The sequence below is a fragment of the Carlito syrichta genome, unplaced genomic scaffold (assembly GCF_000164805.1).
Source record: "Carlito syrichta isolate Samal-C Ts95f unplaced genomic scaffold, Tarsius_syrichta-2.0.1 Scaffold313429, whole genome shotgun sequence".
Taxonomy (NCBI): Eukaryota; Metazoa; Chordata; class Mammalia; order Primates; family Tarsiidae; genus Carlito; species Carlito syrichta.
Window position 1 is genome coordinate 210 of NW_007257525.1, and position 19,594 is coordinate 19,803.

At 44.3% G+C, this 19,594-nt stretch overlaps 1 protein-coding gene across 1 annotated transcript in view; it reads right to left on the minus strand.

The window, feature by feature from the left end:
* Positions 1-388: 388 nt before the first annotated feature.
* LOC103272981 (dedicator of cytokinesis protein 5-like) overlaps positions 389-19,594 on the minus strand; it is a 103,471-nt gene continuing 84,265 nt past the window's right edge. Inside the window, exons 18-26 of the mRNA XM_008070452.2 lie at positions 13,488-13,585; positions 13,169-13,258; positions 11,610-11,710; positions 9,918-10,052; positions 5,881-5,992; positions 4,450-4,520; positions 3,752-3,858; positions 1,178-1,419; positions 389-517 (exon numbers count right to left, since the gene is read on the minus strand). Of these exons, the coding sequence (XP_008068643.1) occupies positions 389-517; positions 1,178-1,419; positions 3,752-3,858; positions 4,450-4,520; positions 5,881-5,992; positions 9,918-10,052; positions 11,610-11,710; positions 13,169-13,258; positions 13,488-13,585 (1,085 nt within the window). The remainder of the gene's footprint in view (positions 518-1,177; positions 1,420-3,751; positions 3,859-4,449; positions 4,521-5,880; positions 5,993-9,917; positions 10,053-11,609; positions 11,711-13,168; positions 13,259-13,487; positions 13,586-19,594) is intronic.

Consider the following 19,594-nt stretch of genomic DNA (forward strand, 5'->3'; position numbering starts at 1 on the left):
AATGAACAGCACAAACAGTAAGTGGGCGAGAGGGTCCCGGGGGGAGGGTGGGGCAGGAGTTGGGAGGACAGCCAAAGAGAGCAGTGGTGTCCATGCCTACTTCTGAGGCTGAGGCGTGAATGGGCAGAGAGGCAGACATGCCCCGGAAAACCAGGAGCAGGCAAAATGTGAGGCTGTGGCCAAGCCAAGGACCCTGACAGCCAAGCCAAGGATGCAGCTATGGGAAAAGATAACAGTGCTCCTCTGGCAGAACAGAATCTAGAGATATTGGTAAGAGGGCTTGGGCAAAAACAGTGGTTTTCCTGTTCTGTGAGATAACACCTGTGCCAGGCAGCCACCGTGGGGTGGTGACTGTGGTTTGAGGCAAGATATATTTTTTTCTGAGCCCTCAACGGCTCCACGGAACACATTCTGCAAAGTCCTCCGGTCTCCTGCATGTGGGCTGTGAGTAGGCCTGGGGGCTGTCTTGAGGAAATCCAGGCAGGTTTAGCCCCCATGGTTTGGGGAAGGGTGGGGTCTAGGTCACAGGAAAGAGACAAGATTAGAAAACTCGATTGCAGCCGGGCTCGGTGACTCAGCCTGTAATCCCGCGCCTTGGGAGGTTGAGGTGAGTGGATTGCCTGAGCCCCTGGGTTCGAGACCCGCCTGGGCAACTTGGTGAGGCCTACAATAAATCAAAAACGAGCCGGGCGTGGTAGCGTGCGCCTGTAGTTTCAGCTCCTTGGAAGGCTGAGGCGGAAGGATCGCCGGAGCCCAGCGGGTCGAGGCTGCGGTGGCCGGGAGCAGCCACTGTACTCCAGTCTGGGCGACAGAGTGAGACTACAACTCCAAAAAAAAAAAAGTAAGAAAAGAAAACACGATTTCCACTAGATTCCAGAGAAAGCATCAGTGCCAGAGAGAATATGAAAATGGGAACGTCTCAGCAGCTCAGAACTCTCAGGTTGTCAGGCACCAGAGGAGAAGAGGGCAGAGGTTTCTGTAGAAAAACAGAAGGTCTCCACAGGCCTACAAATTTAAGAGGACTCACAGGGATCTCAATGGTGAGCAAATTAGACGAGCCAGAAAATCACCCAATGGAAGGGCCCAGGAGTAAGCCGACTTCTCCTGGACCTAGATTTGCACAGGGGGCTCTGGCCTCTCTGATCACTTCAAAAATGGGCACAACCTGCCCCAATACCCGGGTGTGAAACTGGCAGAGACTAGGAAGGCCACGGAGACACTCCTGTCCAGTGCAAAGGAGCTGGTGTGAGCTCCCTGCTGCATCAGCCATGACGTGACTCACCACATCCTTCCTGTCCAGAACCTCCAAGATGTTGCTTAGAAGCTGTGAGCTTGCCTCATGGTCAGGCTTGCTGGAGTTGTCGTCCAACTGGCCGCTGAGCTGGTCTGTCAGCAGCGGCAGCAGCACCTCTCTGCATTCTGGGAAAGAAAATGCAGACAGCTCACACGCTGCAGAGGCTGAAACGCCTGTCTCCTTTCTGCAACTCTCAGGGGGCTGCCCCAGTAGCTCTGGGCTCTGGAACCAGCCCCACACGGATGGAGCCCCTCCGGGCCACTGAGGTGCACCCGGTTTTAGGCATGGAACTTTGCCCTTGTATCTGGATTATGCAGACTCAGAAAATAAACCTTCCCATGGGCAATTGTGAGGATTTAGATGTTGAAAGTATTTAACAATTTATCTAGCTTTTAAAAATGTCAACCCAACACCTGCAAGCAAAGTCATGAGAAACTAAGGAAACTAAGCAGTCGTGTGCATTTTCAGAAATGTTTTCACCATGAAATAAATTTACTATAAAATGCATATAAATATAGAGCTTCCCTGGTACATTTCAATACAATTCACAGATATTCTGCTCGTCTTTGCAAGTGCGTGGATCACAGAAAGTAAGGGATAATCTATTATGTCTTTTTACAGGGATCTTCAATATTATAACACATTTTCATGCTGAGTCCAGATACCCTGGACACTACAGAAATGACTGGTTTTTATTTTTTATTTTTTGTAGAGACAAGGTCTCACTCTGCCGGCCAGGCTGGTCTAACTCCTGGTCGTTAAGTGGTCCTCCCACCTCAACCTCCAAAGTGCTGGGATTACAGGTGTGAGCCACTGCACCTGGCCCAGAAATGACTGTTAACAATGATCGCACGTTCTCTAATTAGAACTATCTAGTGCATGCTTGCTCTTAAGCTCAAACACCTCATCTTTATTGTCTCAATTATCTTTTCTGCATCCTAAGAGGCAGAGATGATCACAGCATATCGAGAGGTTTAGTAATACTTTGTTTTCTACTTAAGAACATTCACTGGCTTTTTGAAGCACTCACTACTTCCATCTCCAACTACATTCAGGAACATTTAAAATTCCTAAGGGCAAACTCATAGAGTCAGAAAAAACTGGCCAAAAGAATCTACTGGTATGACTAGTTCAAGTCCTTCCACAGACATGGAAGCTGAGACTTACAGAAGGTCGCGCATTTGTCCAAAGCTACATAACTAGCCAAGGGCAAGGTCAGGGAGTTTTCCCAACAATCCATTCAACATGTCCAATTTCTGAGAAGCCCTGCTGGTCTTTAGACTTCCCAGCAATATACATACATACAACGAGGTCACTCTCTGGGACTTCCTGAACTGGTGAAAGCCCCCCCCCCGTAAAGTTCTCACAGCTGGCCCACTCTAGAAACTCGGGTCTATGGGGAAGGACCAGGTATTGGACCTCCTCCTCATATCAGCTTTGGGACAAGAGCAGAGTGATTTAAATTGGGTGGTTGCCTGCTTGACTGTCCTTAAGGAACTAAAAATATTTTATCAGTCTGAGAGTTTTTTTCCCCTCCATGTCTCCCTCCCCTCACCAGTGGCATGCTGGTAATCTGACTCCCCTTACCTCAACCCCCCCAAGGAAAGCCTTGCTTTCTAGTGTCTGCCAATTTCCCTGGTGTAAGCACTTCTATCACGGTCAATTTCCAGTTACTAATGTGATATTACAGAATGTGGAGTTGACAAGAGATGTGCCTAACCAGCTCTCCTGAGTCAGGTCTTATGGGGTCCAGGACACCACTGCCTCCCTGCCTTTGGGATTTTGAGGTTATGCAATGTAAGTATAGGTCAAAGAAGATGAATTTGTTTAAAAATACCAGCTTTTTCCTGCTTGCCAGTTACTTTCTGAGGTTCCTTTATTTATTTATTTATTTTTTGAGTTGGAGTCTCACTCTGTCACCCAGGTTGGAGGGCAGTGGCATGCTCCTGGCCACCACAGCCTCGACCTGCTGGGCTCCAGTGATCCTTCCGTCTCAGCTTCCAAGTAGCCGGAACTACAGGCGCGTGCCACCACGGCCAGCTAACTTTTTGATTTATTGTAGAGATGAGGTCTCGCCAAGTTGCCCAGGCGGGTCTCAAACCCGTGGGCTCAGGCAATCCTCTCACCTCGGCCTCCCAAAGTGCTGGGATTACAGGCTGAGCCATCAAACCCAGCCTGAGATTCCTCTTTTAAGGACAAAGTTTTCTAGTTAATGAACCACTTACTGATTGTTCCAATTAAAGATTAAAGAACACATGCTTTTGCTCTTTTAGGAACTTTTTGAAATACTGAGCTCATGTCAGTTTCTCCTTAAAACCGGTCTCCCAGCAGGTCTTTACATACCAATAAACAACTGGCGAGGACATCAGTGACATTAAAAAAAAAAACACCAAGTGTTGGCTGCAGAAGACATGGGACTGTCATCTCGGTACACAGCGGCTTCTGGTGGAGACTTACCTGCTTGCCGAAAAAGACTGCTCTCCACGATCTTGGTCATGCAGTTAAGTTTCTGGCGAACTAACTGGTTGTCAGGAATGCTCTGAATGAACTTGCAGAAAAGCACGCTGGAAGAGAAACCCCAGTAGTGTTTCCGTTCCGCCAAGTTGAAGGCATCTTTACAAACCTTTCTCCTCCACTCTGAGATGTGGGCATGGAGAGATTTCTCTGGAAAGCTCCCAGATGACCTGAAAGGCTGTGTCTAGGCAGCGCCGGGGAGACTGTACTCCTCGCCCATAAGGGAGCATCTCCTTGGAGCTGACTGCATACACCACCAAAGCACATTTGTGTCCATCATCGCCTTCCAGACCTGCCTTTGTGCTAAATGCCTTTCCAGGCTAACACCACGCTAATGTGCATCACAGTCTGACTCTGCATTCCTGGGATACTTAGGTATGGGGTTGGAAGCATGTTATTATGGACTGTCTTTTGTAGTTAATTTTATGTCTGCATGTCTTACTTCCCCAGAGAAAATGCAAACCTCTTTCAGAACAGGTTCTGTATGTTTTTATATTCTCTATAGAACTGAGCACAAAAGGTGTACAGTTAATACTTGCTAGAAAACTAAAAGCCATGTGCGTCAGCCCAGGGTTCGGTCAAGCAAGAAAGCTGCTTTTCTGTTCAAGTCAAGAAACTATTTATTTATTTTTGCCATTTACCTGAGCTCAGCAGGATCAAACACAAGTTTGACATCATTAATTATGCTAGGAAGGTACTTCAAAGCTGCCCCCTGTAAGAAAAGACACCAAAGGCAAATTCAGTTGCCAAGCAGGACAAATCCAGAATTTACTGCTTGATTCCCAAGAAAAAAAAGGCTCTATTTGAAACTTAAATAGGGAACAGGATACAGATGTCTTCACAATAGAAAGAAAAGCTGGTGTTGCCACACGTGATCTCCTAACATCTTTTTCCTGAAAATGCAGGGGGTGTAGCTTTTTTTTTTATACTGCCAGCAGGTGCTGTCCATTTGGAGTTCATTTTTCTATCTAAATTCTTAGATAGTTAAATTCTTCACATCTCCCTCTCAAATTTGCCATAAAAAGCAAGGAATAAATAACAATAAAGTGCCAGACCAGACACAGTGGCTCACACCTATGATCTCAGCACTTTAGGAGGCTGAGGTGGGAGGATCACCGGAGCACAGGAGTTCGAGATCAGCTTCGGCAACATGGCGACATCTTGTCTCCACAAAAGAAATAAAAAAAGTAGCCAGGTGTGGTAGTGCACACCTGTAGACCCAGCTACTTGGGAGGCTGAGACGGAATGACTGCCTGAGCCCAGGAAGTTGAGGCTGCAGTAGGTCATAATTGTGCCACTGAACTCCAGCCTGGGTAAGAGAGTGAGACCCCAATTCAAAATAATAATAATAATAAAGCAGCTTAAACTTGAGTCTTCAGGGATTATGTATCTCATATTTTAAAAAAATTAATGATAATAACAAAAGATGAGCTGGGCTTGGTGGCTCAGCCTGTAATCCCAGCACTTTGGGAGGCCCAGGTAAGTGTACTGCCTGAGCCCGCAGGTTCGAGGCCAGCCCAGGCAACTTGGCGAGACCTCAACTCCGCAATAAACAAAAAAATAGCTGGGCATGGTAGCATGCGCCTGTAGTTCCAGCTACATGGAAGGATGAGGCAGCAGGGTCGCCGGAGCCCAGCAGGTGGATGCTGGGGTGGCCATGAGTGTGCCACTACCCTCCAGCCTGGGCAACAGAATGAGACTCCAACTCAAAAAAACAAATAACAAAATAACAAAAGATGGTGGCGACTTTGTGCTTCTGGGAAGAATGGAAAACCAAGAAAAAAAATTGTTACCTGTAACAGCATTGAGATGTATGCTGAAACCAAAGGGTCAAATAGGGTTCAGTACACTTTCAAGGGCTATCTTGCAAACTGACATTTGAAAATACGAATGGCCACAGAAGTTTAAACATGGGCTTTTTCTTTTGCTTTCTATAAGTCATACTGAAATTCATAAGGTATCAACGAACCATGATTTGCTCTGTTTCCCTCCCATGATGGCTTATTCTAAGTTGTCCCAGAACTGCCACACCAACAGCCTTAGAAGAGTTACCATGATGTTGCCCTGCTGACCTTGATCTTGACAGCTTCCTCCAGAGGCCTGTCCATCAGTGTATTGAAGGCGAGAAATAACTGGCGGATTGAGTTATTAAATTCATCTCCATCTTCACTCTGGCCATAAAATCTTAACAGGAAAAAGAGAGAAGCAGTCAGATTTTGCACCTTGAAAATAAATTCTAGGCCAGGTTCGGTGGCTCAGCATGTCATCCCAGCACTTCGGGAGGCCGAGGTGAGTGGACTGCCTGAGGCCGCGGGTTCGAGACCAGCCCAGGCAACTTGGCGAGACCTTGTCTCTACAATAAATAAAAAATTAGCCAGGCATGGCAGCCCATGCCTGTAGTTCCAGCTCCTTGGAAGGCTGAGGTGGAAGGTTCGCCAGAGCCCAGCAGGGTGAGGCTGTGGTGGCTGAGAATGTGCCACTGCACTCCAGTCTGGGAGATAGAGTGAGACTCCAACTCAAAAAAAAAAAAAAGAGAAAAGAAAAGAAATTCTAAAATAGATTTGTTGCCTCAAAAAACAATGCTGGAGGTTCAGTGTTCCACCGTGCAGAGAGATGTCATGGGGGTGCTCCAAGATGTTTTCAAGGGGACTTGGAATCAGCCCAATGGTCTGTCAAGATATGACCACCTGGACAAGAGCAGGGTGGCAACTCGTAAACAAAGCCCTAACACAGAGCTCTCCAGTTGGTCAACTCTGATCAGCCAGTTGAGAGGAATTTCTCTGAAGCTGCCTGGAGGGCCACAGTCTCAGTGATGTTCTCCATCCTAGTGGCGTGTGGGCATTTCCAGCAGACAGGAGAGGGTAGCAGCAGGTTGCTGTGGTAACAGGTGAGCCCGCCTCTCTCAGCTTATCAACAGGAAATCCAATAAGCAGGGGACTCGCTCCAGCGAACTTCCTGGACATACCACACTTGCCACATTCTGTCATCTGGCATCCTTCTTTCCTTTCCCCTCTTCTCCTTCAATATCTCCCCCCAATCAGTCCGTCTCACCTAATTAAACCCAATCACTTGAGCTGAGGATTCACACAATGGTTAGAGAAGCTCTTCAACCCCGAAAAGTTCTGAACCCAACCAAGCCTACAAAAATATGAGTCTCCATGCTCTCCACTGAACTGCCCACGCTGATGCTGACCTGGTCTACGATGAGACCTCCCAGGACACAAGACACATGCTTGCTTTGATGAAAGAGTTCTGCTTGTCTCCACAGGATTTGTCCACCAACACAAGGGTGGTTCTTTCTCAGATGTAGAAATCAAGAGGTCTTTGGCCAATATCCCAGAAACACAAAGGTCCCCATGAGTAGTAAATGTGCATACACAATGGGTGACAATTCTACCACCAACTGGTCAAGAAAACAGGATGGTTTGAATTCAGATTTTATGCACATACCCAAACACAACACATTTAAATTAGTCTCCACCACTCACCTCTAACTTACATGGCACCCAAAATGAACTACAATGAGAAAATTAATCAGTTAGAAGGTTGTTGGTAATTCTAAATTCATCCATTTTACAGAACTAGAAAATAACTTTATTTGCAATTTAGTCTTCAAGTATCTCTAAATTAACATACCTAAAACAGGACTCGCTTGATTTTCCTGTTCAATTCCCAGTATTTCAACTTCTGGCAAACAGCACGACAATCCACCCCAGACCTAGAAGTCATCTGTGATTCTTCCCTTTCTCTCACCGCCCTATCAAATCCAACAGTAAAGTCTCATTGGCTCGTCCTTCCAAATCAGCCCAGTATCTCCATCTGCATCCAAGATAGAGCAGCAGAACTCACACTTGAACTACAACAGCCTGCCAAGAGACCACTGGCTTCCATTCTCAGCCTTCGATCACTCATATTCCACACAGGAGACGAAATGCTCATTTAAAATGTAAGCTGGGCTTTATTACTTCTCTAATTGAAATTCCCCAATGGCTTCCCACCATACTTGGGATAAAATCCAAGCTCCTCACTTTGGCCCACAAGGCTCCACCCACCAGTTTGTCATTTGTCTGACACTCCTGTTCTCTCTCTGTCCTTTATGCTCCAGTGACACTGGATTCTCATTACTTGTCACACAAGCCATGCTTGGTGCCCCACAGAGCCCTTGCACTTGGCAGGTCCTGCTCCCCGACTACCCTGCCCTGATATCTCTCAAACTATTTCCTCATCTTTGAGTCTCCGCTCACACAAAGCCACCTACCGGAGAGGCCTTCTCTGTACAGTTCGGACTGCCTTTCTGATCACCATGGGGTCCACAAGCTCTGAGATCCCTGTACCAACACAACACCTGGCACTCTAAGTATGTGACTTACATTTTTTTTTTTGAGTTGGAGCCTCACTCTATCGCCCAGACTAAAGTGCAGTGGCCCCCCTTGGCTACCGCAGCCTTGACATGCTGGGCTCCGGAGATCCTTCCGCCTCAGCCTTCCAAGTAGCTGGAACTACAGGTGCGTGCACCAGGCTAATTTTTTATTTATTGTAGAAATGAGGTCTCACCAAGTTGCCCAGGCGGATCTCAAACCCGCGGGCTCAGGCAATCCACTCAACTCAGCCTCCCAAGGTGCAGGATTACAGGCTGAGCCACCGAGCCTGGCTGACTTACATTTTTTTTTAAAGAGGCTAATATGAGACTGGGGGATTAAAATCAAATTCCTTAATGTTGTATTGTGGGCAATTTATAATTTCCTCTTCGTGTCTAACAAACAAAGAGTTAAACTCCAGCCAGGTACTGAGCTCATAAGGGAGATTTCAGCTCTGGTAAGAGCAACAGGGGAGGGGGCGCCAGGTGACATCCCACTGCAAACCCGGACAGGGTACACTGACATGTCCATCAAATCTAAGCAACTGGAGAATGTAGTCTGCCAGTCTCCTTTCCACTCACATCCTACTTTCATGAGAAAATATCAAGGAAAAAGTAACCATAAGCAGGCCGTCAGGGGTCAAGTTCAAAGAAGCAACTCGTAGCTAATGTCAGGGGATCCTTGACCACTCTCATCTTTCATTTTACACAGTTTTCATCCTGAGTCTAGAATGAGAGCCCTGCTGTGCTTTGATACTATAAAGGGCAACTGATCTAGTGAATCATCAACAGAAAAGTGCATTTTAATTTCACTCATTAAGTTTTTCTTTCTGTGGTTTGATGATGATTTTGAGTATTGGACATCAGGGTTTATGATCCCAAAACATTTTTGGTAAGGGAATGTTCCTTCAATAGAACACTCCATGCCCCAACAATCCTGAATATGTAGAAATGTAATATAATTTTAAAATACAGGCCGGGTTTGGTGGCTCAGCCTGTAATCCCAGGACTTTGGGAGGCCGAGGCAAGTGGATTGCCTGAGCCGGCAGATTCAAGATCAGCCCAGGCAACTTGGTGAGACCTCATCTCTACAATACATCAAAAATTAGCCGGGCATGATAGCGTGAGCCTATAGTTCCAGCTACTTGGAAGGCTAAGGCGGAAGGATCGCTGGAGCCCAGCAGGTCAATGCTGGGGTAGCTGTGAGTGTGCCACTGCACTCCAGCCTGGGCGACAGTGTGAGACTCCAACTCAAAAAAAAAAATACAATAAACTACCTTTAAAAGAAGGTCTTCTGATAAAAATGAGAATACAGAGACTGTGCATAAGGCATGTGCTGGGAAAACACTGCTCGATTCTATTAACACTAGCGAAAGAGAAGTAGCCACTCAGTCAGCTGCATATTTAAGTCATCAAACATTTTTATTTTGTTTTTGTTTTTGAGTTGGAGTCTCACTCTGTCACCCAGACTGGAGTGCAGTGGCCGCTCCCGGCCACTGCAGCCTCGACCTGCTGGGCTCCGGCGATCCTTCCACCTCAGCCTTCCAAGTAGCTGGAGCTACAGGCATGCATTACCACGCCTAGCTAATTTTTGATTTATTGTAGAGATGAGGTCTCACCAAGTTTCCCAGGCTGATCTCAAACCCCGCGGGCTCAGGCAATCCACTCACCTCAGCCTCCCAAGCCGCTGGGATTACAGGGTGAGCCACCGAGCCCAGCCGAGTGTAAACGCCTTACTGCAGTTACCATTACCTCAAGTAAAGCACTCGAGATTGAATGATGAATCTAAACAAGTACTTCAAGGCTTTCAAAGCAGCAAAAAGCAATTCTGTCTTGCTGGCATCGTCTGCATTAGCCACGTAAAAGTTCAGTACCTTGGAGAGTTTCCTTAAAAGGGTAAGAGAAAAATTAAGGCAATGGGCAACAGGGTACTTGGGATAAGCTATATAAGAAGACAACTTGGCATTGGAAGTAGAAGTCATAACTCTAATGATATATTCTAGAATATGCCATGAACAGGGAAATAAATTATTTTCCAATTTAGTTTCCTCATCTGCAGCCATGTTTGGAGCTACCTTTTTGCTTAGAAATTCTGGAAGGTTTCTTTCCCCCCGTGGGTTTACACAGAATGGTTAAGAAAGTGTTGAAGTGATCTAAATCAGAAGAATATTTTAATCTCTGGCGTGCAGTACAGACATCTTCAGTTGCTGTGTAAGGGAGGGATTATGCCTGCCACAAACAGTCACCATAGTTGAAGCCTAAGTCCTTCCATTCTGCCCAAACCCTTGGGAATCCATAAATATGGAGCCAGACGGAAACTTCATTGAGTGCAGGAAGAAGAGTTCAATCTGACTCTCTAAAACTCATGGTTCTGAACATTTCAACAGATAAAACCATTCTGAAATTTCAGCTTATTCTTTTGTCTTTCCAGAGTTTTGGGGCTAGGGATGGTGTGCTAACATGCACTTTTGAGAGTACTGATATTTTAAAGTTTCCTTCTGGGAATCTCTAAGCTTTCCCAGAATTAGAAAAAAAAATCTAAAGGAAACACAGTTGCAAATCAACCCAGATTAATTACCACCTGGAGCGCCATATAGGGCTCAGTGTAATTAAAATCCAGTGACAAGACGTCCTCACTTGTAGCTACCGCCCACTTGGAACGTGAAGCTACCAAGAAAGACACCTATTGCCAGAGTATCTAATGACAGGCCAGCGGCAGCAATCGACCTGATCTGGCAGAAGCCACTGTCCAGAAAGATCATTTACCGATCCAGCTTCATTTCTATTGCTATTGATCATATTGCTCTGCACAGTGACTGGAATGTGAGGGGGTGGGGTGACAGGCACAGACAATGCCATGGGGAGCTGGGCACTCCAGGGCAAAGTGCAGAACAGACATGAGTTGCTTTCTTTAGTCAGGGGCTCATAGGCCCAAGACAGAAGGAAGCCTGCGCAATGGAAAAGGTAGCGACCACTCTCTCTTCTGCCAAAGACAGGACAATTCAGTCCTCTCATATCCTGTAAGTAATGAATTTTACCAAGCACATATGGCATAGGGTTGAGGGCATGACTTCTTTTTCTACTGGGCTTGGTCTTGGTCAATTCACTGTTTGATCCCCTTGGTGCCTCAGGCCCATCCTACCGACAGGCAGTTCCTAAGAGCCTGAGTTTGGTTATCCGTCCTTATTATGCTCCTAACTAGCTCTGACTCCTCATCTGTATATTCTGGATTCTTAGTGAGATATAGGGAAGGACCTGAACTTGACTTCTTTTCTAGGGTCAGAATACTTAGGTGGTTCCCTCATCTCACCAGGAAGCTCAGCGTTAAGTTCCACACTTACAGACATTTATTGGACACAAACCTCTCTCGTTTCTCAACAATCCAGCCCCACGAGGACAAACCCAATAGTCCAACCACACGCAGTTCCCTTGGATCCTACTTACACGTACGCCAAAGTGGCACTGAAGTGCTTGTAAATGTAGGTTTCAAGTACTGGATTAAAATGCTGGAACTTGATGTCTCCTATCAGTGAAATAATAAACACCTGCCAAAAGCGAAAAACAGAAATAGCAGCACAGCACCACCCCAGGCAATTCTTTCAACAAGCTGGAGTTGAACACCTCGGTGCCTTCTTTTTTCTTCTGGTCATTTTTGTGGCACTCCCATGCGACTATTCCAGCGCTGAAGTCAAGTCTTGGGGTTTACATTTACTTAACACAGATGGCGAGACTATCATGTGTCAGGCACTAGCCTAGATGCTGTGGAGACACCAATTCAAGCCAGTGTCCCTGACCTCGGGGAGCCAACTGTCTCAATCTCAAAGAGAGGGTAGCCAGTGCACAGGTAACCTACGTCAGGGAAGAACATGGGGCAGGAGGAAGGGAGCTCCAAAGGGGTTCTCTCTAGTCCAAGGATGCAACTAATAAAACATGCCATGACATTTTTTTCCATAGGTAGTGTATGAGCGGCCCCAACAACTGAACTTTATTGAGTTTGGTCTCCCAATTTTCCCCTCCTATGCTACCTTGCATTGCTGCTAGGCCTATAACCTACCAACAACCCAGATTGCTCCTACTTATGTCAGAAGAGTCCAAAGAAAAGGGCACTTGGGGTTTCCATATATACCCATTGCCAGCCGCACTGGCCTACAGGAATTTGTCTCCAGACCTTGTCACACAGGGTCCCTAACCACAGTCTCTCTTTCCCATAGACCTGAGCCTGACTGGGTTTGAGTTCAGCCAGGTGGCATTTCCTCTCCTTATCTTACACCCTGAGCTTTAATGCCCTGACCACTTCCTAAGCCCACTTCCCTAGGCTGGTGAGTCACCTAAAGCTGCAACTGACCTTCCTTCCTCTTCAACTGCAACATTCAGGTAACATCCTGCCCTGAACTTTATTTTAACAAGAAGAAAAGGATGCCTGGTTTAGACCTTTCAGCTTCCTCCCCTCCACTACCCAGTCTTGCCATCTTAGATTCTGATGTCACTTTTCCCTGCTCTGACTTCAGTTCTTGGAATGGGCTGTACATTTACGTACTCTGTGTGACAATTTCAGTTGTCTGCTGGGTTGCATACTGTACCCAATGAGACTAAGACTCATCCCCCAATTGAGAATTCAGGCTCCCCTGCATGAATATACAAACACGCACACAACATGCAACATCATCTTTGTTAATGGTACCTTCTGGTTTATGACTAGGCAACAGAAAAGGGAGTCAGAGTGGTTCCGGATTTCTACCATAATAAAACACCTTCTTTTCTCTAATGAGAAAGTGGAACTGTATCAAAAAAATGAGCTCTAACAGGAAACAAAGATATAAAGGTCTGGGATATGTGTCATTTGTTTCTAATTTTACTTCTAGGAATATAGCCTAAAGAAATAACCAGAGAGATGCAAACAAATACTGATGCGGGAGGTTATTTATCACAATTACATGTGATAGTGAAAGACTGAACGTTACATAGTTGCAAGAATAAAACAGTTAATATGCTGAGCTGCTTACCAGTGCATCAAACACAAGGAAGTCGTATGTCTCATTGTCTGACATTTCCATCATTATGTTAAAAAGTGCATCTAGGGTATCTTGCAAAAACTGAAGATAAGAAAAACAGAGAGGTTACTTGGGTGACTACATTCAGCTCCACACTGCAGAAACTCGGTGACAACTTGGTTTCCACAGAGTAGGTTTAAAAATAGCATTTTCTTAAAAATCAGCACATTTGCAGAGCAATGTAGATCAGTTTTATAATAATGGTCTCATTCAAAATGCCGGACTAATCACAGAGGAGGTATATTTCTAACGATGGAATGTATAAACATACCTTAACGATCTCTCCTCCATCCACCTCCATTAACTTCTTGAGGTTGTGTTTAATGTTCTGGGCGTTGGAACGCCAATTTAACAAGCCTAACAGGTCAACTGGGAAGAACAACCACAAACCATCAGCGTTAGACATCGATTAGAAGGAGCAACTCAGACCGTTTCAGGACACAGTTACAGAATTCTTTAGAAACGATAATTACTCTGGAGAAAGATTAATTCAAGATGTGACTTATATGTTCATTTAATTTACTGTCGCCTATCTAAGCCAGATAAAACTGTATGATCTTTCATTTTTTTCAAAGAGAAAAAAATTAACCATGAATGCAAAAGAACTTAAAAGAGCATCTGCCTGAAACACATTTCTCAAATAATGGTATTATAGTCATAAAAAGTAAACCTAAAAAGCACTCCTATGTAACCTCTCTACCTCTAATTTGTGTCATGCTTAACTCACACCTTATCACTATCTATGTGTGAGTAGGTTTAGAGGGAAAAAGAAACATATCCATGTATATTTCAACATCACGACTGCACTGTAGCTTTTATTTTTTCCATTTTAAATTTTTTATTATTGGCTGGGCTCGGTGGCTCAGCCTGTAATCCCAGCGCTTTGGGAGGCCGAGGTGAGTGAATTGCCTGTGCCCGCGGGGTCGAGACCTGCTTGGGCAACTTGGTGAGACCTCATCTCTACAATAATTCAAAACTAGCCGGGTGTGGTGGTACGCGCCTGTAGTTCCAGCTACTTGGAAGGTTGAGGAGGAAGGATCACCGGAGGCCAGCAGGTCGAGGTTGCAGTGGCTGGGAACGGCCACTGCACTCCAGTCTGGGTAACAGAGTGAGACTCCAACTCCAAAAAAAAATTTTATTATTATTATTATTTGTAGAGATGAGGTCTCGCTATGTTGCCTAGACTGGTCTCAAGCTCCTGGGCTCAAGGGATCCTTCCTCCTTGGCCTCCCAGCATGTTGAGATTATAGGTATGAGCCACCATGCCTGGCTGATTTTTTCCATTTTTTAGATGAGGTAACTGAGGCTTTATCACTTGAGACAAATTAAATTACTTGTCTTAGGAGAGGCAAAAATAGAATTTTATTACAGATTTAGGCGATTCCAAAGAACATATTCTTGCTACTCTATTATACAAGCTTCCCTACAGTTCTTTGAAGGAATAAACCAGGCTGGGCATGGTAGCTCACACCATTAATCCCAGTACTTTGGGAGGCCAAGGTGGGAGAATTGCTTGGGGCCAGGAGTTCGAGACCAGGCTGGGCAACACAGCAATACTACACCTCTACAAAAACTAAAAAAATTAGTCAGCCATGATGGCGCACGCCTGTAGTCCTTGCTACTCAGGAGGCTGAAGTGAGAGAATTACCTGAGTCTGGGAGGTCAAGGCTACAGTGAGCTGTGATTGTGCCAATGCATTCCAGCCTGGGTAACAGGGTGAGATCCTGACTTAAAAAATAAAAAATTTAAAAAAATAAAATAAGTAAGACTAAAAGTTTAGCTTGGTGTAGCAGCTCAAGCCTGTCATCCCAGCACTTTGGGAAGCAAAGGCGAGAGTACTGCCTGAGGCCACAGGTTCGAGACCAGCCTGGACAATATGGTGAGACCGGGTCTTTATGATAAATCAAAAAATTAGCTGGGCGTGGTGGCACATGCCTGTAGTTTCAGTTACTTGGAAGGCTGAGGTGGAAGACTCGCCGGAGCCCAGCAGGTCAATGCTGGGGTGGCCATGAATGTGCCACTGCACTCCAGCCTGGGCAACAGAGTGAGACTATGACTCAAACAATAAAAAATAAAAATAACAAAATAAACCAACAAGGTAGCTATTTCCAAGGAAACTGGAACAGATTCATGGCCCTCAGTATAATCCTGTGATAAAAATCTTAAAGTGTTTTGGATTTAAAATGCAAAATTTTGAATCTTTAAGCTGCTTACAGCTTTAATGAATGTTGAGCTATTAAAAATATCATAGGGAAAGCCAGATGTGGTGGCTCACGTCTATAATCCCAGCATTTTGGGAGGCAGAGGCAAGAGGATTGCCTGAGCCCAAGAGCTCAAGACCAGCCTGGGCAACTTGGCAAGACCTCACCTCTACAATAAATCAAAAAATTAGCTGGGTATGGTGGTGTACACCTGAGGTTCTAGCTACTTAGAAGGTTGAAAAAGAAGGATCGCCTGAGTCCAGCACATCCAGACTGCAGTAGTCATGAATGTGCCACTGCACTCCAGCCTAGGTAACAGAGATTTCTACTAAAAAAAAAAAAAAAAAAAAGAAGTGTCACAGGGAAACTGCAGTTATTTGGACTGTTATTATATTATCGTCTTGTTTAGTACATCAAGCTTCTATTACTATTCAGAACATTACCTAGTGAAAACAGCAATACATACTTCTTAATCAATGAATTTGTAACAAGTAATTGTATTTGTATACAAGAGTTGTAAATGTATGCTGTTCATTAGAATTCACCGATTTGTTTATTAGCGTCCATATTGTTTAGGCCCAGGATGTCCCCAAAACCTAGTGCTTAGACACTCCCCACTGTCCACAGAATAAACTTCCAATGCCACACAGATAATACCACAAGGCCCACCTATGTGTCTTCCTTCCAGTCCCAAGCACCACCATTTTCGTTTACCTTTTAGCAGTCAGACAGATCTACTCTCTCTTCCCTAAGCCAAGGCAGGCTTTGAAATATCTCCATTTCTTTGCATATATTTTTTTCCTTTGCCTAAAATACCCAGAAATACTATATATTTGGTCAGACACACTTGGTGTCTCCTTGGCCCTATCTATAGATTTGAGCCATATGAGGGCAGAAACCATAGTGTTCACTCTCATACCCCATCATAATGCTAAGCATCTATTAGGTGTTCAACACATGCTTGATGAAGAAAGAATCAACAAATGAACAAATGAATGGAAAGGGAACCAGTATTCCTAAGTAAGCTGGTAGTGTGTTTAATTCATTTCATCAATATACTCATTTAGCAAATACTTAACAACAGGCACCGTGCTAGGTCCACCCCTAGGCACTGTCCACTTCCATCTTCCCTAACTCCTATCTCTGCACAGACTAGTCAGTGGTACTTCTCATTCCTTCATGGACTTGCTGCTGTCCGGTGGAAAGGATTTAGACACCTCATCAAGGGTAAATATCTACCCAGCAGCTGCAGCTCCTGCAAATGACCGACCTATCAGCCTATCAGAGGTTTATTTCCTGGTGACACCTACATGCTGTATCACATCACATAGGAATATATCTTGGCACCTGGTGACTTGTCAGGTCTTGGGGTCAGGAAAGGGGTGGCTCAGGGTTACGGCAACAGTCCCAGACTTGCTGTGTTTCTGAGATTCATACAGGTTAATGCACGTAGGTCAAGTTCATTTATTTTCTTTGCAGCACAGTGATCTATTCAATAGCATGAATGCACCACAGTTTATCCATTCTACTGTTGGTAAACACTTGGTCTGTTTCTAGTTTTTTGCTATCATAAACAATTCTGCAAGGAATATTCTCGTATGTCTCCTCGTACACAAATCCTAGCAGCTTCTCAGGGGTATAAAACTAAAATGAGATGTCTGGGTGCTTAGGAATGACCATCTTCATTCATAGTAAATATTATCCAAATGTTATCCAAAGCCCATTGTCCCAATTTACATTCCCATCAGAAGTGTGTAAAAATTCAGGATACTCTAAACCCTCAGCAATGCTGAGTGAAAGGGCAAATTATAGAAGAAGTCATACAGGCAATGCCATTGACGTAAAGTAGAAAAAGATGTATAACTCAACAATACGGTTTTTCGGGTTACAAACATAGTAAAACTATAATGAAAAGCAAAGGCATGACAATCCAAATTTAGAGTAGAAATTGTCTTTGGGAGAGGATTAGGGAACACATACCTTTAAAAAGAAAAAAAGAAGACAGAAAAACCATGAGCTACAGAGCTATGAATATCAGTTTTCAAAACCCAAGTCCACCATTTAGGAGTTTAGGCAAGATATCCTGCTGCTTTAAAACCCAGTTTTCTGATCAGAAAACTGGAGGTGATAATGGTAAAGTTGGCCCCTTCAAGTCCCGGGGTGGTGGAGGGTAAAATAAGATGCTGAGTACAAGTCACTTGGTCCAAGGCCCCACACCTGCAGGGGCCCTTTTCCTGGGACAACCCTCTCCTTTTCTGGGACAACAAGTTATTCTCACCCTCATCTGGGTCAAACAACCAATGATCCCATACAAATCAGTGTGTTCTAATTTTTCAAACTAATAAAGCAAAAAAGAGAGTTCCCAAGATCTGTTTGAAACAAACGCCAGTGGCTTTTAACCTTTTGAGTCTGAATAGTCTTCCACAAGCAAAGGAGAAACGCATTGGTCACGGTCTCGGTTGATGGCTTATTAATGTTCTTCAGCTTTTTCTTTCTCAGAATAAATTAACTGGTTCTTTATAATTTCCTCAAGTCAGAGGAAAGCAAATGCATGAACAATCCACAATTATCTGTCCCTGGAACACCCTGTTTTCTCTGATGCTTGTGAAGACTTCGCCAACTCTGTCTTCCCTTCTCTGTCCCCTCCCCCTACCCTTGGTCCAGGCTGACAGCAGATCACTTCTCTTTAGTTCAGATGAGGCCTTCTTTTTTAAACTTTTGGAATAAGGTATTATTAAAGGTTTCTGTGTGTGTGTGTGTGTGTGTGTGTGTGTGTGTGTGTGTGTTAGGATGAGTTTTTCTGGGATCTAAATATCAGAATTGCAGACTGGGCATGGTGGTTTACACCTGTATCCCAGCACTTTGTTAGGTCAAGGTGGGAAGATCATTTCAGGCCAGGAGTTCAAGACCGGCCTGGGCAACATAGCAAGATCCCACTTCTCCACAACAAAAACAAATAAAAAACACCAGAAATGGGGATGATGATAAAGTACCGTATCAGTCAATGGAATATTCTATAAGGATGGACATGTTGTATATTTGTGTTGTCCAATACAAAAGCCACCAGTCTTACGAGACTGTTGAATATTTAAAGTATGACTAATGTGACTAAGAGATCAATTCATTATTTTTTTTTAACTTTATTTTTATCATTTTAAATTGACAGGTAAAGCTGAATATATTTATGGTGTGGAAACATGATATTTTGATATATGTATACATTATGGGATGGGTAAATCAAGCTAATTAACATATGCACTACCTTATATACTTATTTTTTTATGGTGTGGTGAGAACACTTAAAATCACTCTTAGCAATTTTCAGGCATACAACATATTACTAACTATATTCACCATGATGTATACTAGATCCTTTGCACTTATTCCTCTTGTCTAATTGAAATTTTGTGTCGTTTAACCAAAACCTCCCAAAACCCCACTCTTCCTAATGTGAATTAATTAAAATTGTACAAGCTACACGTATTTAGTAGCTGCCATATCAAAACAGTACAGGTTTGCAACAGTCAGAAGATGGGGTGAAGCAGGTACCAGCATATCAAATGTTTAAACTGAAGACTGCCATCTGTCGAACTTTCCTACAGTTTTGACTTGGGGTAACAGTTAAATCATGGCCTTAACATCATACTAAGTGAACCACCACAGAAATAAAGAACTGAAGACCACATGTTCTCACTCATAAGTGGGCCCTGAACCCTAGTCACCTTAGCACAAGGGCGGGATCGGTGGCCACTGGGCACTGCTAGGAGAGGAGGCCGGGCGTGTGGCAACACAGTTGGTAACTGGTCCACAACCAGGGGGTGTGAAGGCCTGCCGGAAGCCCAAATTTCACCTGCATGCAGCCTATATATGTAGCAAATCCTTACTTGTACCCCACAACTCTAAAAAAAGTTTGGTTTAAAAAAAAAAAAAGAATATGGTTACTGCTAACAGAAATTCCTCTTGCTTTTCATTGCAAGTTAATTTCACAACCTTTTATTCCCTGTTTTCTTTGTTCTGTGAATTCTAGTCTGGAAAGGATCATTGACTAGAGGTTTGATAAATGCTGTCCCTCTCGAATATCCCTTGACAGTCCTAAAAGTACACGAATGCTTTCTTTCTTTCTTTCTTCCTTTCTTCCTTCCTTCCTTCCTTCCTTCCTTCTTTCTTTCTTTTTTTT